The 18,954-nt window shown below is 40.2% G+C and overlaps 1 protein-coding gene across 1 annotated transcript in view; it reads left to right on the top strand.

Annotated features, from left to right (window-relative positions):
• Nucleotides 1–18,954, top strand: part of Lama4 (laminin subunit alpha 4) — a 142,090-nt gene that overhangs the window by 110,070 nt on the left and 13,066 nt on the right. Inside the window, exons 25-32 of the mRNA XM_028769000.1 lie at nucleotides 575–717; nucleotides 3,387–3,525; nucleotides 3,938–4,075; nucleotides 8,986–9,119; nucleotides 9,984–10,148; nucleotides 10,911–11,058; nucleotides 14,503–14,690; nucleotides 16,927–17,116. Coding sequence (XP_028624833.1) covers nucleotides 575–717; nucleotides 3,387–3,525; nucleotides 3,938–4,075; nucleotides 8,986–9,119; nucleotides 9,984–10,148; nucleotides 10,911–11,058; nucleotides 14,503–14,690; nucleotides 16,927–17,116 — 1,245 coding nt within the window. The remainder of the gene's footprint in view (nucleotides 1–574; nucleotides 718–3,386; nucleotides 3,526–3,937; nucleotides 4,076–8,985; nucleotides 9,120–9,983; nucleotides 10,149–10,910; nucleotides 11,059–14,502; nucleotides 14,691–16,926; nucleotides 17,117–18,954) is intronic.

Raw genomic sequence — 18,954 nt, 5'->3', positions numbered from 1 at the left:
AGAGAGAAAGAGGGAGAGAGAGAGGGAGAGAGAGAGGGAGGGAGAGAGAGAGGGAGAGAGAGAGAGAGAGAGAGAGAACACAAGGGAATGCAATGAAATAATGAAACTTTAAGAAATGTTAGATATGTTAACTGGATTAGGCTAGTAGTATAGCAAATGTGTCCAAACTTAATAAATTACGTAATCTATTTAAACATGTGCAGCTTTGTAATCAGTGATGCCTTAATCAAGGCTTTTAAAAAAGAACTAGATGTTTATATGTTCTTTATAGATCCCCTCAGAAGAGGCAGGAGAAAATTTTAAAAAACAAAACAGGACTCATAGAAAAATGTAGCCTAGGCTATTTCCTTTCCCAGAAAGGGGTCTTCCCCCAGGAAATGTAAACTGTGAGTTTACATTATATAAAACCCTAGTTGTCATCCCTACAAGTAAGAAAGGAAACTCTACTCCCTATCTTGTGAACAAAGAAGAATACAGGTGGTTATAAGTAGGATAGTTAAAGTACATCACATTTTCTATTAACAAACAAAAAAAACAACTGTTAAGCAGACTTACAATACATTATTTCTCTCAGATCTCAATCATTTACCACAATGACAAGAAAATGATTCTGGTGGTGGACAGACGACACGTTAAGAGCACAGACAATGAGAAGAAGAAGATACCTTTCACAGACATCTACATTGGGGGTGCTCCCCAAGAAGTCTTACAGTCCAGGTAAAGCTTTTTGAATTCATGGCTTTTCATTGCTAATGATAGACGAATGACTATTCAATACCTAGGAGAGCTCTAGCTTACTACTTTAGACAACATATCTGCACAGGTATAGACAAATATCCGTGAACCTACAGTGCCTCTGTAGCCAGAGCTGATGACCTCCTTAAATAAGCATCTCACTGTGTGACTTACACACTTAACTAATACAGCATTACTTTTAGAACAGTCTCCTGCATTGTTTCTCAAGGAGAGGAAGAGTAGAACAGAGCATATTGTGCAAAGACGAAACAGCGTGTATTCTTTCATGTCTGTCTTAGTCTTCAATAGTATCTGAAAGTATGTACATTCTTGAGGGTGTACAAGAAGTCATGGTTTGTGTGCATTGTTCTATTGAATTCAAAAATTCAGCTCTTATTATGTATCAAATTAATAGAAACATCTCAAAATTAATAAACTCAAACAAACAGTGATTCTAAAACTTCAAAGCAACGTTGAGATAATCCTGTGTGGTAGCTCTCATTAGAGGAACCTGGAAAGCTTTTACATAAAGCCTCTTGCTTTCCTAAAATTATAGCTGTTCTAAAGTCAAGTCCCAATGTTTAAAAAAGGGAAAAAATGGGGCTGGAGAGATGGCTCAGTGGTTAAGAGCACTGACTGCATTTCCAAAGGTCCTGAGTTCAAATCCCACATGGTGGCTCACAACCATCTGTAATGAAATCTGATGCCCTCTTCTGGTGCGTCTGAAGACAGCTACAGTGTATTCATATATAATAAATAAATAAATCTTTATAAAAAAAAAGGGAAAAAATCCTGAACTCAAGTGGGAGCTGACGATGGAGCCCATCCCTCATGTAACAGAAACACCCCTCACCATGAGCATTCAAACCTGTGAGTGAGCTTAGTGCTGTGTGAATGATTACCTCAGAAGGATGGAGATAGATAGGTAGATAGATAGATAGATAGATAGATAGATAGATAGATAGATAGATATGTGTGTGTAAGAGAGAGAGATTTCAATTGTTACAAAGTTCTTATTTATCTTGAGTCAAATCCTTTCCATGTTGCAAATTATCGTATCTAAAGAAGGCTCTCCAAATTTTTCTGAACTAAATCCCCTCTTCAGTCCTTCAACCACTTCCTATGGAACTTGACCACTAAGCCAGCCTGCTAGCTAATATGCTCCTCCATCTCTGTCCTCTGAGGACAGAACACAGCAGAGCTGTTCATTTACTGCACAGTTAACCCACTGTGATTTGGTCCAAGCCAATGTGGCATTCATTCAGTACCAAACAGCATGTTCTTGGGCACCTTCTATACACAGAGCATGACAGAGATGAGAACAGGACACTAAACAAGGATGACATCCCTAATCAGAAGGATAAAACATTTCTTACTTTAATTTATTAATATAAGTAGTCTTTTTCATGTAATATATTCTGATTATAGAGTTCCCCTCCCCATACTCCTCCCAATTCCTCCCTCCTCCCTTCCCATTCAGATCCATACCCTTTCTGTCTCTTGTTAGAAAGCAAACAGGCTTCTAAGGAATAATAATAAAATAAGATCAAACTAAAATTAAAAAATTAGAATAGGGACAAAACAAAAAAAAATCTAAAAAAGCCAAAGAAAAATCACAAGATACATATAGGTGCAGACAATATGTCAGCACATAAAACAAGAAGTCATGATATGTATACACAAAGGACCTGTAAGGTTTAAAAACAAAGAACAAAAACCAGTGTTCTGACAACATTGTGAGACACAGATGCTGTTATGTTGGTCAATTACTGCTGGGAGTGGGGCCAGCATTCCCTAAAGAGTGGTTTACCTGGACTGGGTGGTGGTAGCACACAACGTTAGTCCCAGCATTTGGGAGACAGAGGTGGAGGCAGACTGATCTCTGAGTTTGAGACCATCCTGGTCTACAGAGCGAGTTCCAGGACAGCCAGGGCTATAAAGAGAAACCCTGTCTCAAAGACAGAAGGAGGTGAGGGGGAGAGAGAGAAAGATTCGTTTCTTCAGTGAGACTCCCTTGGAGAAAACTATTTTTTCATTTGCAAGTAGCTGTCAACTGAAGATGCTCCCGGGTAGGGATGAGACATGTGTCCACTTCTCCCTTCGGCTCTAGGACCACATCTGGTATACACCTGCACAGGCCCTGAGCCTAGACATCTGACATTCTCTAGGACCTGCCTCTAGCTTTCCTTGATTAGAATATGCTACAGATAAGGTCAAACCCATTAGTAGATGTCTGAAAACCCGAGGTCAGATCCTATCTTGGTATTTATTATGTAAGGGAATAAGTTTCTTTCCAATTTCTATGAAATTGCCCAGAGTAAAGTATTCTCTACCTGTAGCCTACCAACTCAGTCTCAAGATTCTATAAAAAATGAATGCTAACATTCCCATCTGTATCATTTCATCATTAGAAAAGTAGCAGTTGATAATGAAAGTTAAAAGATTTTGAAAACTATAAAGAAGCAAGTGAGCTGTCTTCACTTGGGGCAGTCAACTACACACAAAGGTTTCACACAGCCGTGTGCTTGTCAAAAAAGCGTGAGACTCTGAATGGTTTTAAAGCTTCTGAGATTGTAAGCCAACAGATCTCTATAGTGTATATATGTATATGTATATATATAGTACCAATGAGAACTGATTTCCTTTTCCAGGACCCTAAGAGCACACCTTCCCCTAGATATCAACTTTAGGGGGTGCATGAAGGGCTTCCAGTTCCAAAAGAAAGATTTCAATTTACTGGAGCAGACAGAAACCCTAGGAGTTGGTTATGGGTGCCCAGAGGACTCTCTGGTAAGTACCATTCACTCAAGAGCTTTTTCACAGGTAAACATGATGCTTTCTGCAGCTGGATCAGCCCTTTCTCCTCCCTGGGCTCCTTTCTGCTGCCAAGAGAAAGAAAACTCATTAAACTAGAGAGTCTCTGGGACTCTCCTGTTGCAGCTGCTCCAGTTTCCAGTGGACCTGACATCCAAAGCCCAGAGAGACTGTGCAAATGCTATTGATCACTGGGGTGTAAGAAATGAGAGTGCTGCAAGCCAGCTGCTGTAGGGACAGGGAAGGGAAGCCAATGTGCCTGAACTCCAGCAAACACAATGGAAACACAGGCTGTGTGCACAGCAGGCATGGCTCTTTGAATATGAAAACTCACACAAGTGTCCCATAATTACCAAAAACACTGTGTTTACCTCCTTTTCCCACACAGATATCTCGCAGAGCGTATTTCAATGGGCAAAGTTTTATTGCTTCGACTCAGAAAATATCTTTCTTTGATGGCTTTGAAGGAGGCTTCAATTTCCGAACGTTACAGCCAAATGGGTTACTCTTCTACTACGCCTCAGGGGTAAGTACTTGCTTTCCTCTGAGGACACTCTGTGTAGCTGTTTTGTCTATCAAAAACAAGCTTTAGGCATGATAAAAGTAAATTTTGACTCAAATATGACTCACAAATACTACATGCTATCAGATGCTAAATATGCCATATACATATTTTACATATAATATCTTATTAACTCTTGAGAACTTTATACAACGTATTTGACCATCTTCAAACACATACACACACAAACAGGTTTTTCCTCTAACTTCCTCCGGTTCATTCTACCTGCCTTCCAACCCCAACCAGTGTGTGTGTGTGTGTGTGTGTGTGTGTGTCCAAATCCATATCCCATTTTTGGCTGTGCACTCCACTGAACTGATACTATGCACACTTTAACTAGCTGTGAATTCTGAATTAACTGCATCCATTGCACACAGAGACTTCTCTGATGACACCTGAGAACTGCACTCATCTTGGGTATAGAGACAAGAACGTAGAGTGCAGTTAGATACTATGTCTGCCCGGCAGAGTGATGGTAGCAGGTTCATCTCTGAGGCCTGTGAGCTCCCCAACCATAGGTTGTTAGACAGATTGACAGTACTAGACATGTGTTTCCCTCTATGGAGCAGGCCTTAAACCTCGAGTAGTTGATTACCTTCGTAACATTCACGTCACTACTACAATCAGAGATATCTTGGCCTGGACATCAGTGCTGCACCTCAGGAGCTGATGGAGTTGAGAATTCAAGGAGTCTGTAGACTCACCTGTGGAAAATCATATCTTCATTTTCTCTAATTGAAAGAACACTTTCTCCTGTTTTTAATACCGCAACGAACCACAGTAGTATTGGCAGTACCTCTAATTTCGTTGCTGAACAAAATCACAAATATTTTCCACATTACAATTGGCACAGACACTTGACAATATCATTTTTGTTCATTTCTAATAGATTCAAAAGGTAGTTCCTGTCAGGCCTACTAGATCTGTTACTTAATGCCTTTACAAAGAAGATAGCACTGTGTATCACAAATTCCCTGTTTTGCCATTTTGAGAGCAATATTTCAATGTACTAGATCACCTTCCTATTCCTGTATATTTTATCTTAAACATTTTAGAATATTGATTTATGAAAAAGAGCGCATATATCCTCAGCCTGCCAGAAGCATCGATGGCAGCATAACAACCTCTGAGCGTCAGAACAAAGACGCTCCTGATTTAATTTATAAATTAGAGAGACATTACATTCTTCTTTGCCTTTGGATTTACAGTAGAATACTCAACTCAGCTTACAAAACGTATGTCAAAAATAAAGGGTTGGGTGTGTGGCTCTGTGGTAGCAAGCTGGTCTAACATGTGCGGAGCCGTGGTTCTGTCTTCATTCCTACGAAAATAAATAAGATCTGTAGAGATCTGGCAAAGCTAAGGTTCAGCTGATGTATCTCTGCCCATACTACACTTTTTGAAAACAAACTTTGCTTCTTACCCTAGCATGTAATCTGTCACCTCCTTGACATTTCTTTCTTTTGTATGTGTATGTCGGGAGATTGAACACGGTCTTGTACACATGTGTGCTTGTGCATGTTGAGGCCAAAGGGCAACCTCAGGTGTCATTCTTCCTCAAGTGCCATTCACCTTGGACTTGTTTTTGGGAAGAGTCTTTCACTGACAAGGTGGCCAGCAAACCCCAGAAATCTACCAGTCTTTGTCTCCCCAGTGCTGGGATTACAGGTGTGTGCCGCCATGCCCAGCTTTTTTCATGGGTTCTAGGGATCAAGTGGGGTCCTTATGCTTGCACAGCAAGCACTTTGTAGGCTGCTATTTCCTCTAAGCCCTGTTATTTTTCTCAATGTAATTTAAATCAATAGCATCTATGACAATTTATAGAAAGTATTTTGTAGAACTTTTACCCCAAATCTTGCTTCAGATTACCCTGCCTCATTCGATAACTTTCGTTCACAAACAGTAGGCTGGGTTCCTATGCAGTTCACAGGGTTTGTGGACTGAGGGCTGGCTTTCAAAGCTGATGCACAGGTAAGGAAAAGAAAACATTATCCTCTGCCGATGTTTTAAAACACACAGTAAGCAAATTCAGAAGAGAAGTAACTTCTGCTTCCTCAAAGTCCTCATCTGTCTTAATATATCAAAAAAGAGAAGCATCTTTTTAAAAACATACTAGTGAATTAACTCTAGACCTTTCGTCTAACGACATCCTCCTGGAGGCTGAAACACTGTCTTTCAGAGGTATCACATGACACTGATATGGTAGGAACACTTAGTTTAGGAAACTCGTTGAGACTGAGCATCTCCTTTTATGGCAAAACCACCAAAGGCTTTCACTTCAAAATATGGATATGCTGGGCAGTGGTGGCACACGCCTTTAATCCCAGCACTTGAGAGGCAGAGGCAGGCAGATTTCTGAGTTCGAGGCCAGCTTGGTCTACAGAGTGAGCTCCAGGACAGCCAGGACTACACAGAGAAACCCTGTCTCGAAAAACAACAACAACAAAAACAAACAAACAAACAAAACCAAACCAAGAAAAAAAAAGGATGTATCTTGTTTTTTCCATAGAAGTATATGAAAGAGAGGAGAGAGAGAGACAGAGAGACAGGGAAAGAGTGTGTATTCATACAAGTATATCCATGTCATGAGTAGTTGTCAAAGCACAACTCTTAGGCTTCGGTCCTCACTTCCCCCTTGTTTTGAGGCAGCAGGAGCTCTCTTGGTTTTGCCACTTCCATGGGTACTCCAGGCTAGCCGGCTGGCTTGCAATACTCCAGTCTGTGCGTCCTATCTCACCATGGTAGTGCTGTATTGCAGATGCATGCTGCTGGATCTAGTTTTTACGTGGATTCTGGGGTTCTGAATGTAGCTCATCAGGCTTTCTGTACAAGTACATTTACCTACTGAGCCCCTCCCCAGCCCTCAACACGTCTACTTCTTTTTTTAAAATTGGATATTTTGTTTACATTTCAGATGTTATCCCCTTTTGCCGCCCCCCCACCCAGGAACCTCCTATCCCCCTCCTCCTGCCTCCATGAGGATGTGCCCCCACCCACCTACTCCCACCTCCCCACCCTTGAATTCCCCCACACTCGGCGTCCAGCCTTCACGGGACCAAGGATCTCCTCTCCCACCTATGCCCGATAGGGCCATCCTCCCCTACATATACAGCTGGAGCCATGGGTCCCTCCCTATGTACTCCCAGGCTGGTGGTTTAGACCCTGGGAGCTCTGGTTGGTTGGTATTGTTGCTCTCCTCACGGGGCTGCAAACCCTTTCAACTCCTTCAGTCTTCTCTCTAATTCCTCCATTGGGAACCCCATGATCAGATCAATGGTTGGCTGTGAGCATCCACCTCTGAATATGTCAAACTCTGGCAGACCTCTAAGGAGACAGCTATATCAGGCTCCTGTCAGCATGCACTTCCTGGCATCCACATCAGTGTCTACCTTTGGTGACTGCATATGGGATGGATACCCAGGTGGAATGGTCTCCAGACGGCCCGTCCTTTAGTTTCTGTCCCACACTTTATCTCCATATTTGCTCCCATGAGTATTTTGTTACTCCAAGAAGGACCGATGCACTCACACTTTGATCTTCCTTCTTCATGAGCTTCATGTGGTCTTTGAGAAGTCCTCCTTTCTTTAACTGACTCAGGGTTGAAATCAACAAAGCAGAAACAAAAAGAACTATACAAAGTATCAACAAAACCAGGAGCTGGTTCTTTGAGAAAATCAACAAGATAGATAAACCCTTAGCCAGACTAACCAGAGGGCACAAAGACAGTATCCAAATTAATAAAATCAGAACTGAAAAGGGAGACATAACAACAGAAACTGAGGAAATTCAAAAAATCATCAAATATTACTACTACAAAAGCTTATACTCAACAAAACTGGAAAATCCGGATGAAATGGACAATTTTCTAGACAGATACCAGGTACCAAAGTTAAATCAGGATTAGATAAACCATCTAAATAGTCCCATAACCCCTAAGGAAATAGAAGCAGTCATTAAAAGTCTCCTCACCAAAAAAAGCCCAGGACCAGATGGTTTTAGTGCAGAATTCTATCAGACCTCCAAGGAAGACCTAATACCGCTTCTCTTCAAACTATTCCACAAAATAGAAACAGAAGGAGCACTACCCAATTCATTCTATGAAGCCACAATAGCCACAATCACACTCATACCTAAACCATACAAAGACCCAACAAAGAAAGAGAACTTCAGACCAATCTCCCTTATGAATATCGATGCAAAAATTCAATTAAATTTTTGCAAACTGAATCCAAGAACACATCAAAACAATCATCCATCATGATCAAGTAGGCTTTATCCCAGGAAGACAGGGATGGTTCAATATTCAGAAATCCATCAACGTAATCCACTATATAAACAAACTCAAAGAAAAAAACCACATGATCATCTCACTAGATGCTGAGAAAGCATTTGACAAAATTCAACATCCCTTCATGATAAAAGTCTTGGAAATATCAGGAATTCAAGGCCCATACCTAAACATAGTAAAAGCAATATACAGCAAACCAGTAGCCAACATCAAACTAAATGGAGAGAAACTTGAAGCAATCTCACTAAAATCAGGGACTAGACAAGGCTGCCCACTCTCCCCCTACCTATTCAATACAGTACTGGAAGTCGTAGCGATAGCAATTAGACAACAAAAAGAAGTCAGAGGGATACAAATAGGAAAGGAAGAAGTCAAAGTCTCACTACTTGCAGATGATAGGCCTAGTTCTCTAAGCAGCAGTATCATCAGCAAAAGTGTGTAGTTGTTGCTACTCACAGAAATTATCCCACTGGCAAACTTCCTGTGCACTGTGTGCTCCTTTAAGCAGTATCATCAAGTGAACTTTGAGAACACATCTGGCTTTTATCCTCAGATTCCTACTTAAACACCTGTGTTTGTGTTTCAGTCCGACGTGTTTTCCATTTCACTGGACAACGGCACTGTCGTCATGGATGTAAAGGGTATCAAGGTTAAGACGGCAGACAAGCAGTACCATGATGGGCTGTCCCACTTCTTGGTCACCTCCATCTCAGCGGCAAGGTACAGCCCCTCACTTCCTAGACTTCCCCAGGATCTTTATCTGCAGGGTGTGCTTCTGACAAGTGCCGCTGTGGTTCCTAGGCTACATTGTTGCTTTTCTAGTGCTCCAAAAAGTGGTGGGAGGAACCGCTCATTACCTTCTTCCCAGAAGAATGCTACTCATTTTCAAGGGACACCAAATAAGCCATGGTAAAGTTGCTTAACAAGTGCAGACTCTTGGTGCAGGAGGGTGGAGAGGTGTGTCCATTAAAAGATAAGTTTTCATCTCTGTACCACCAGCACTTGCTCAGGCTACTTGGTGAATGCAGTGTGATTTGTTGCACATAGAAGGGTTTCAGCAAATACTGGTTGTGTTTAGATTTTAAACCTAAACAGTAAAGCATGTTACATTTATGACAGCATTTTAAAAGTTCTAACTTCATCTTCATATATGTATATATGAACTAAATTTCTTTTTCATAAAATAAGATGTTTCGAAATAATAAACCTCTTTTGCACACTGATGCTGTGTGGAACATCCTGTCCAAAGTAAATGGCAGTCCAGATTCTGTGGACTCTGTTTCTAACGATTAGCCACCCAGTGTGCTGTGCAGTGAAACTGGCCTCCTAGAAATGGGACAACTGCCAGAGGTGTGCTCTGGTTTTCCACTAAGAAAATACTTGCTGTGGGGATTTAGAGTCCAGTCTCGGTTTGGAGAGCCCGTCTTGCAGACATGAGTATTTAGCCATTTCCTCCTGTTCCTCCTGAGAAATCTATGTTTCCATTAAGATATTTCATTTTGACCCTGTGAGAAAACCTACCTGTTCGGTGAAAAGGAGCGGTTGGGTAAAACGTGCTGTGTGTTCCAACTCTTGCCTTTGCAGATATGAACTGGTAGTAGACAAAAGCCGACTTGGAAGTAAGAATCCTTCAAAAGGGAAGGCAGAGCAGACTCAAACGACTGAGAAGAAGTTCTACTTTGGTGGCTCACCCATTAGTCCTCAGTTTGCTAATTTCACTGGCTGTATAAGCAATGCCTACTTTACCAGGTACACACTATTTTTTATTGATGAATGAACCAGATTGATAATGATCAATACAGTAGTGAAATGTTTACATTACTAAAACTCATAAGCATGTAATTTACGGTCCTTAGCAGATAGTAATTAAAAGTTTGTGTGCTTGAGCAACTGATGTACTTGGGTTTGAAAATCCCTTGCTCTTTAATTCCTGCACTGCTGAGACTAAGCAAGACTTCATTTCTTCACCTGCAAAATGCAGAAAACAAGTGCATCTGCTTGGTGGGTTTGTCATAGAAATATGTAAGACAATACATAGAAGGTACTTGCACAGCACCTGGTATATAACAAGCTATCAATATAAGACATAATTATTTTGCATGGTTATTAATAGTAAACTACAGATAAGCTTATGAAGGTCCTTGTTCAAAGTGTAAGACTGACATCTTAATTTAATTCATTGCTTTAATCAAAGCCACTGATCTAGGTCCTTAAGAGACAATAGAACTCCAAGGATGGAGGAGCATGCAAGGGAGAGACTGAGCACAGATTAAGAGACTCAGACATGGTCCTAATCATCCAGGGTCAGTCAGAATGTGGAATGCCAGAAGTTAATGTTAGCTGACTGAATGATGAGTGTAGGATTCTTGTAAGATAGATAAGGATCCATCACACAAACACATGCTGATATACACACACACACATACATTTTTATCACCACAGATTCTTGCCATAGTTTTCCTAATATAATTACAGACAGCATTTTTAGGATGTTTCTTTGCTCTCACACAGGCAGGATAGAGATGTGGAGGTTGAAGATTTCCAGCGGTATTCTGAAAAGGTCCACACTTCACTCCATGAGTGTCCCATTGAGTCATCACCTCTGTTTCTCCTTCACAAAAAAGGAAAGAATTCCTCAAAGCCTAAAACAAACAAACAGGTAAACAAATGCTAACACCGTGCACAATTCACAGTTGGCCTCGTTCTCAGATGCTCCAGCTGTGTTGCATCAGGGACTGCTCTCAGGAGCAGAGACAGCCATTTACCCTACTCCTAAGGGTCTTTATTAACGGCAGGCAAGACAGCCCTGCTCTTAACAAGTGTGTGTGTATGTGTTTAATGTTTAGCAGTATAACTATCTACATAATCAGTAATATATATATACAATTTATATATGTGTTGTATATTATATATTATGTTATATATATTATCTTATAATATATATAAATTATATATGTTATATATTTTATATCATATATAATATACAATGTATTAAATTTTATATATAATTTATGTATATAAATCATATATATAAATGATTTATATATATATAAATATAAAAACAATATATGTGGTCTATATATAAATAATATATAAGCACTTGGGAGGCAGAGGCAGGCGGATTTCTGAGCTCGAGAGTTCAAGGCTAGCCTGGTCTACAGAGTGAGTTCCAGGACAGCCAGAGCTATACAGAGAAACCCTGTCTTGAAAAACCAAAAAATAAATAAATAAATAAATAAATAAATAAATAATATATAAATGTATAATATCTATGAATTATATAATATATTAATTGATTTTATTGCATATATATATATTGATTGATTGATTGATTGATTGATTCAGTAATAATTTCAAGCCTTTGTCACAGTCATGAAAATTTCTAAAATTTGTTTCGCTTCCTCAGTCTTTGTGTTCCTCACCTCCATGCACCAGTGGATATGTGCTACTCCTTCATTAAGTACTGAGCTATAAGATGTCATCTCTGACTGCTGTTCTTTCTTATACATCCATGCACACTATTGGGTTCCGTTACAAGTGAAAGCCACAGTCCTTTCCTGTTCTCAATTCAACCCTCCCCATCTCCTCCTTGGCACAGTTGTAACAATGTTTCTGTTGGGTGAGTTACTGCAACAGTTTCTGAACCCAGCTCTTGCTCCTTGCTTCTGCTCTGTTCTTCTCCATTTGTTCTCAGCCTGGATAAGGCATCCAGGCCTTATCAGTCACACCTCTTATCAGAGTACCCCTCCCACTGCCCTCAGAGGAAGCCCAAGTCCCTACAGCTCCAGAAAGGCCCTGGGTGGGCGACTCCCTTCCCCTGTTTTCATTTATGTCACCTGCCCGCCTCACTCACCCATGCACCCACTCTTTCCCTCCGCCAGCCTCTTCACTGTCTCCAAAGCTGGCCACATTAGACTCTTTACTGTCTCTCCTTGGGTCTCCACTTCCACTCTTCTCTCAAATATTTGCCAGGTTTCTCTTCCGCCCCTCTCATCAACCCAGTGCAACCTGCCTTGGCTGCCTATTTAATATGGCAGCCTGCCCTCTTCCTCTCACCAGTGCTATGGATATTTTTGCTTTTATCTAGTTGCTCATTTCCCATAGGGGAGAAAGTCTAACTATTAAGCTTCATGTACCTTATGAAGATGTGGCTTCCAAGAATAACTTGCCACTTGTTTTAAGTGAATATTTGTTTGTTTGTTTGTTTGCTTGCTTGCTTGCTTGAGACAGGGTTTCTCTATGTAGCCCAGGCTGTCCTGGAACTTAGTTTGTATTTCCAGACTGACCTTGAACTCACAGAGATCTGCCTGTCTCTTCCTCTCAACAGTGCTGAGATTAAAAGCATGTGTCACCACACCCAGACCTGGCTTAGATTTTGATCAAGGCTGCATTAAAGAATTGTGATCACTTCTTCTGAGTGCATAGTTGAATAAATTTTCAGAATAGATTCCAGGAGATACAATTACTGGATCGAGGGAAAGCATGTTCCCAAGTTGGTAACACTGATTTTATAATTACCCGTAGATACTTGAGAGCACTTGTCTTTAAAATTATGTTCCAGGCTTAAACTCTTTTTCAGAGTTTTTATGCTTTAAGATTAACTGGGCAGCTGGGTGGTAGCACATGCCTTTTAATGCCAGCCCTGGTACAGCCTATCTGTACTTAATTAGCCTCTCACCCTATCTGGATACAGGATCATAGTGGGTGTGGCCACAGTCTTGTTTCTTAGCAATTTCTTTGCTCATATGAGATAAAGAGCTGTATTGCTGTTCTTTCTCATCAGTGTAGAGTCTCCAGAATCTCCCCACCACTTTGTTCTGCCGGTAGAAACCGCCTTTAGATGCCCAGACTGCCGTTGGTTCTTTTAACTATGTATATATCTGACAGTTGAGCAGGAATTAAGGAGAGAGGCAACAAGCACACTCCATCATACTGAGCATCTTGCGGGGTTCCCTGCTCTCCCTGCTGCCAACATCTCCTCTAGGTTCAGCTCCCCGAGTGGGACAGATCTGACGACTCCCTGCTTTTAAAACCTGTGTGGCTCCTGGTTGCCTAAAGACAAAACTCTACCCCTCGCCTTTCATCAAAGACCTTTCTCTCAGTCACCAACCCAATTCCTGGTTGCTTTTTACAGAACTGTTTCTTCACATTGATTACAAGTTCTTAAAATCCAGCAATACTCTGTCACCTTTCTGTCCCCCAGCACACAGCACCCACAGAAGGCACACAGCACTGAGCTCTTTCATCTCACCTAGACCATCCAGTAGTCTATAGCTGTTTGCTTGAAATCGAATGAATTACTACAAGTAAATTTATTCACACTCTTATTTTGCCTCAGAAATAAAGACTAAATAACCCTTACACACTACATAATAGCTTCACGGCACTACATTTTAGTACCAGCAGGGCAATTTGAAGGGTTACAACATAATATTTAAAATTTATATTTGTAAGCAACTCTCAAAGGAAAGAATCATATTTTAAAATGCTGTCCTATATTGATTCTGTCACACAAAATTTCTTTATATAGCCCGAGACTAAGAAAAAAAAATAAATATTTTCAAGCTTAATTTTATTTAAGATTTATTTATTCTGTGTGTATAAGTGTTCTGCCTGCATGTATGCATGTCTGTGCACCATGTGCATACCTGGTGCCCTAGGAGATCTGAAGGGGGCATCAGATCCCTCAGAACTGGGGTTAAGGACTGCTGTGAGCTGTCATGTCGGTACTGGCAACCAAGCCCAGGTCCTCTGGAGATGCAGCCAGTGCTCTTAACTCCTAATCCATCTCTCCAGCCTCAAGATCCTAACTTATTTATACAGCATATATCAACAGTACTGTGTGGTTACGTATTACCTCTAACACTGCCCTCTCGTGCCCTTTTACAATCACAGATTAGAACTGTGGATCTGCTGACAGGCTCTGTTGTTTCCATCGCTGTCCCTTGTTTATGGCAATAGAAGGCAAAGTCGTCTGCTATTTCATGAACAGAAACACACAATGGCCACTTTGTTAATTTTGTATTCTTAGTGAAGGATAAAGACAAACTTCGTTACCAACTGCAGGACTCTCACCTTTCCATTTCACTTGTTTTTCCTGCAGGGAGAGAAAAGTAAGGATGCACCTTCATGGGACCCTATTGGCCTGAAGTTTCCAGAACGGAAAGCTTCAAGAGACTCCCACTGCCACCTCTCCAGCAGCCCCAGAGCCATAGAACACGCCTATCAATATGGCGGCACCGCCAACAGCCGTCAAGAGTTTGAACACGTACAAGGAGATTTTGGTGAAAAGTAAAGGCGTGCACTTTCCTTCTAGAAGTTTCATGCCTCTCTCCATTCTTGTTTGTCACACAAAGCCTTTCTCCGACCTTTTCTTTCTGTGTCTTCTTAATCCTGTTTTTTGTTTGTTGGTTTGTTTGTTTGGTTTTTTTTTTGGTTTGTTTGAGTTTTTTGTGTCAACGCATACACTAAACAATACATGATTCATGCTTTCCAAGAAATTATGCTCCTACCTTCTCTCCAACTAGCAGGCACATAAAACACCGTTCTTGCAGCTTACCAAGATTGATCAAAGAAAGGGCATCCTGATTAAGGAAAAGTCCATCAGCTGCCCCCTCCCTCCACACAACTGCATTCAGATTTTGTGAATGAATGCAGCCAAACTTCTAGACACAGAAAATACAAGAGACACAGAAAATGCAAATGCTCTTGTACATTTTCCCTCCTGCTGTCTTAAACCCCATTTTATCTTCACAAATCTCTATTGACTTGATGTTATTAAAGGTGCATTGTTATAGTGTTTGATGCTATTAAAGATATATTGTTTTAGTGTTTATGTCTCCAGGCCCTTCATCCTGGATGCCTCTTACCTAGCAAGGCAAAATCCATATTTTTGTATTCTTCAAGAAATAGACTTAATGAACATATCTTACACATACTTAGAGCTAAAGTTCTAGACTGGTTTCTTTACACACTTATTTCCATCTCTTTAGGTGGCTATTTTTGACATGTTATATTTGACTATAGCATAGACTCTATACCCTTCTACTGGGAAAGACTTTTAATCTGTAATTTATGTGGTATACAAACAATATTTGTGTGAAATCTTCTCTATGCTAATTATTCATTGCTATTTATCCACAGAGATAAGTTAATTTAACATGTTAGGTTTTAGTGATTACTAATTTTATTAGATAGGATTTTCTAGAGGCATAGTTCTCAACCTGTGGGTCACAACTGCTTTGGTGACAAATGACCCTTTTGTAGGGGATCTCCTAAGACCATTGAAAAAGACAAATGTTTATATTACAATTCATAATAGTAGCAAAACTACAGTTATGATGTAACAACAAAATATTTGTATGGTTGGGGGTCACCACAATATGAGGAATTGTTTTAAAGGGTTTCGGTATTAGGAAGGTTGAGAACAACTACTCTAAAGGAACAGAACTGATTATATAAATATGTGTGTGTGTGTGTGTGTGTGTGTGTGTGTATTCCCCCACTCACCAGTAAGCTAGGTTCATAATTTTTGAAAACTACTACTTACTTCCTTTCAAAGGGTAATCTATGGAAGATATGGAGTAGTATGTGTGTGTATTATATTCCATATTATATACTGTATATTATACATCATACATTGTACATTATACATTATATATTATACATTATATATTTATTATATATTATATTATGTATTTATTATATATTATATATCATATATTATATATTATATATTATTATATATAAAGAGGATTTGTTAGGGTGACTTATAGGCTCTAGTCAGGCTAGTATAACAATGGCTATCTCCCAACAGAAAGGCAAAGACCCCAGCAATTGTTCCATCCATGACCTAGATATCTCAGCTGGTTTTCATCTATGTTACTGTCCCAAAGAAGTTGATTCTAATGCCACCAAAGTGATGCCTTGGCAACAGTGTAGATGAACTTGCCAGCAAGAGTGAGGACAAACAAATACAGAACAAATGCTTCTTTCTTCCATGTCCTGGTCTGTCAGCAGCTACCTGAAGGCGTGGCCCAGATTTATGGTGGTGTTCTGACCATAAATCAAGATTTAGGGTGGATCTTCCTACCTTAAAGAATCTTACTAGGAAAACCCCCTCATGGTGTAACCAGCTGCTTGGGTTTTAGTGAATTCCAGATGTAGTCAAGTTGACAACCAAAGGTAGCCATCACACTAATTTTAAAAGCAAAATACCATAGGATTCTTAACCAACACAAGACTGTTTGTTAAATGCATAACGTACCTGAAGAGTAAAGTAAGGGTGACATCCATGGAGTCCTGTGGGCCTGAGATTTCTGGAGTAAAGGGTCTATAGAAGAATGTTCATTCTTGAAGTAACCATGCCTACCCAATAATTCATTAACATATCATTAGAGACAATTAGAAAGAAGAGGTTTGGGACTAGATAGAATGACTACACTTAGACTGTATTACTTCGAAAGTTTACTTTGAATTATTATTCTATCTGACTTCACATATAGTAACCTCTCTTTTCATTTACCAGATCCCAGTTTGCCATTCGTCTGAAGACCCGTTCTTCCCATGGGATGATTTTCTATGTCTCAGACCAAGAAGAAAATGATTTCATGACCCTATTCTTGGCTCACGGTCGCTTGGTCTTTATGTTTAATGTCGGCCACAAAAAACTGAAGATTAGAAGCCAGGAGAAATACAATGATGGATTGTGGCATGATGTAAGTTGAGTGCAGAAAATAGTGCTGTCAGCAAATGTTACCCACTGCCCAGTGACCTAGCACTGCGCCAATTCTATACTACTGACTTGGTAGAAAAGGCTGTGTTAAAATTCTGACGCTGTGCACCCAGAATTCAATCTCAAGAATCTAATTTTTTAATTATTTTATTTATTTTACTTTTTATTTAATTTTATTCATTTATTTAAAATTATTTATGTATGTTATGTATGTGAGTACACTGTAGTTATCTTCAGACACACCAGAAAAGGGCATCAGATCCCATTACAGATGGTTGTGAGCCACCAAGTGGTTGCTGGGAATTGAACTCGGGACCTCTGGAAGAGTAGTCAGTACTCTCAACGGCTGAGCCATCTCTCCAGCCCATCAATTTCAGGAATTTATTAATTGCTTATTTTAAAAATCTTAAACCATATTTTTAGATAATCACATGCTAATTGCAATCTTTGAGGTTTAGAAAGGCTACACAAACCACTCAGACACCCATCTCAAATAAGGATTGTTTACTGGATACCACATCCCAAGACTGAACAACCAATAAGGGACATAACTCAGGCTTGAGAGCTGAACCATGACCCCAAGTTAAGGTCCTACAAAGCTTTTTAACCCTGATATCTACAAATATCTATGCCAAGTTATTCCACCAATCAGGATTTAGGGATAGGGGATTTCCTTAGGAACATGTCTGTGTTGTACATTTATCCTGCTCCCATTGGTTGGGGTATTCTACTGTGGTGGAGACTTGCCTTGTCTGACATTCGTGTCTTAATTTGCCAACCAGGATGTCAGTTACCCACGTAGGGGTCTCTTTCTGCTAAGTAGAATGTCAGATCCCAGGGAGGTCTTGGGAACATAAACTTTACTCAACCCCTACTCAAAGTGGAAGTTTTATTCCAAATAGTTTTTTTATATTGGTGCAGGTGTCTCTCTTACGTTGGGGTCCATCCCAGGACCAGCTTATGAAAGCAAATGCCATAAAAGCTTATACACAGGTGCAGGAAGTACTGCTGGGTGGTTGGTTCAGGTCCAAGCTGATTGTGGGTAACTACACAAAGCAGTTCGACTGAGTTCTATAGCAATTGGTTTCCAAGGGCACAAAACATAACAGAATATGTAAATCAACTTAGGCATGAGAAAGTTTCCTAGTAATGGCAGAAACAACATAGGAAAAAGTTTCCTTATAACGGCAGGCTAGCTGGCTGAGTAACAGTTACGTAGGCCCTAGCATTTTACCTAGGCCTTAACATTCTATCTAGGCCTTAATATTTTACCTGGCCCTTAACAATAATCATTTCAATCAAAGTCTCAGTAATCAGCATGAGGTAAAATTTGAATTCTAATGAATTTTTTTACTTTTCCCCACTCACCAGTAAGCTAGATTCATAATTTTTGGCAACTACTACTGACTTCTTTTCATAAAGTAATCTTTGGGAGCTATGAAATGAGTAAATCACTTGGGAGACAGGGAGTGCCTAAATACTGGCGGTAGCCTGTGGGGATGGGATGAGGAATACACCGTGCAAGGTATGTCACAGTTAGCCGTAGAATGTGGCTGCTCAGCTAGGAGAGCTTCCTAAAGAACCACACAAAAACCATAACCTGTACTCAGAAATGAAATAGAAACTGTAGGCCATTCTATCTAGAGATAAGAAAACAGAGGGACACTTGCTCTAATGCATGAAATGGTAAACCCGAAAAGGGGGGGTGATGCCAATATACACAAAGCAAGGGGACCTAGAAACAGACATCTGCTCTAGGGCAAAGATCAAGGAATAAAGTTTCTGGCATTCCAAGAACAAGAGAACCAAAAGCTTACTGAG

This window comes from Grammomys surdaster, unplaced genomic scaffold (genome assembly GCF_004785775.1).
Source record: "Grammomys surdaster isolate TR1022 unplaced genomic scaffold, NIH_TR_1.0 190, whole genome shotgun sequence".
In the NCBI taxonomy this organism is placed as follows: domain Eukaryota; kingdom Metazoa; phylum Chordata; class Mammalia; order Rodentia; family Muridae; genus Grammomys; species Grammomys surdaster.
This window is presented reverse-complemented; position numbering and strand designations above follow the sequence as displayed.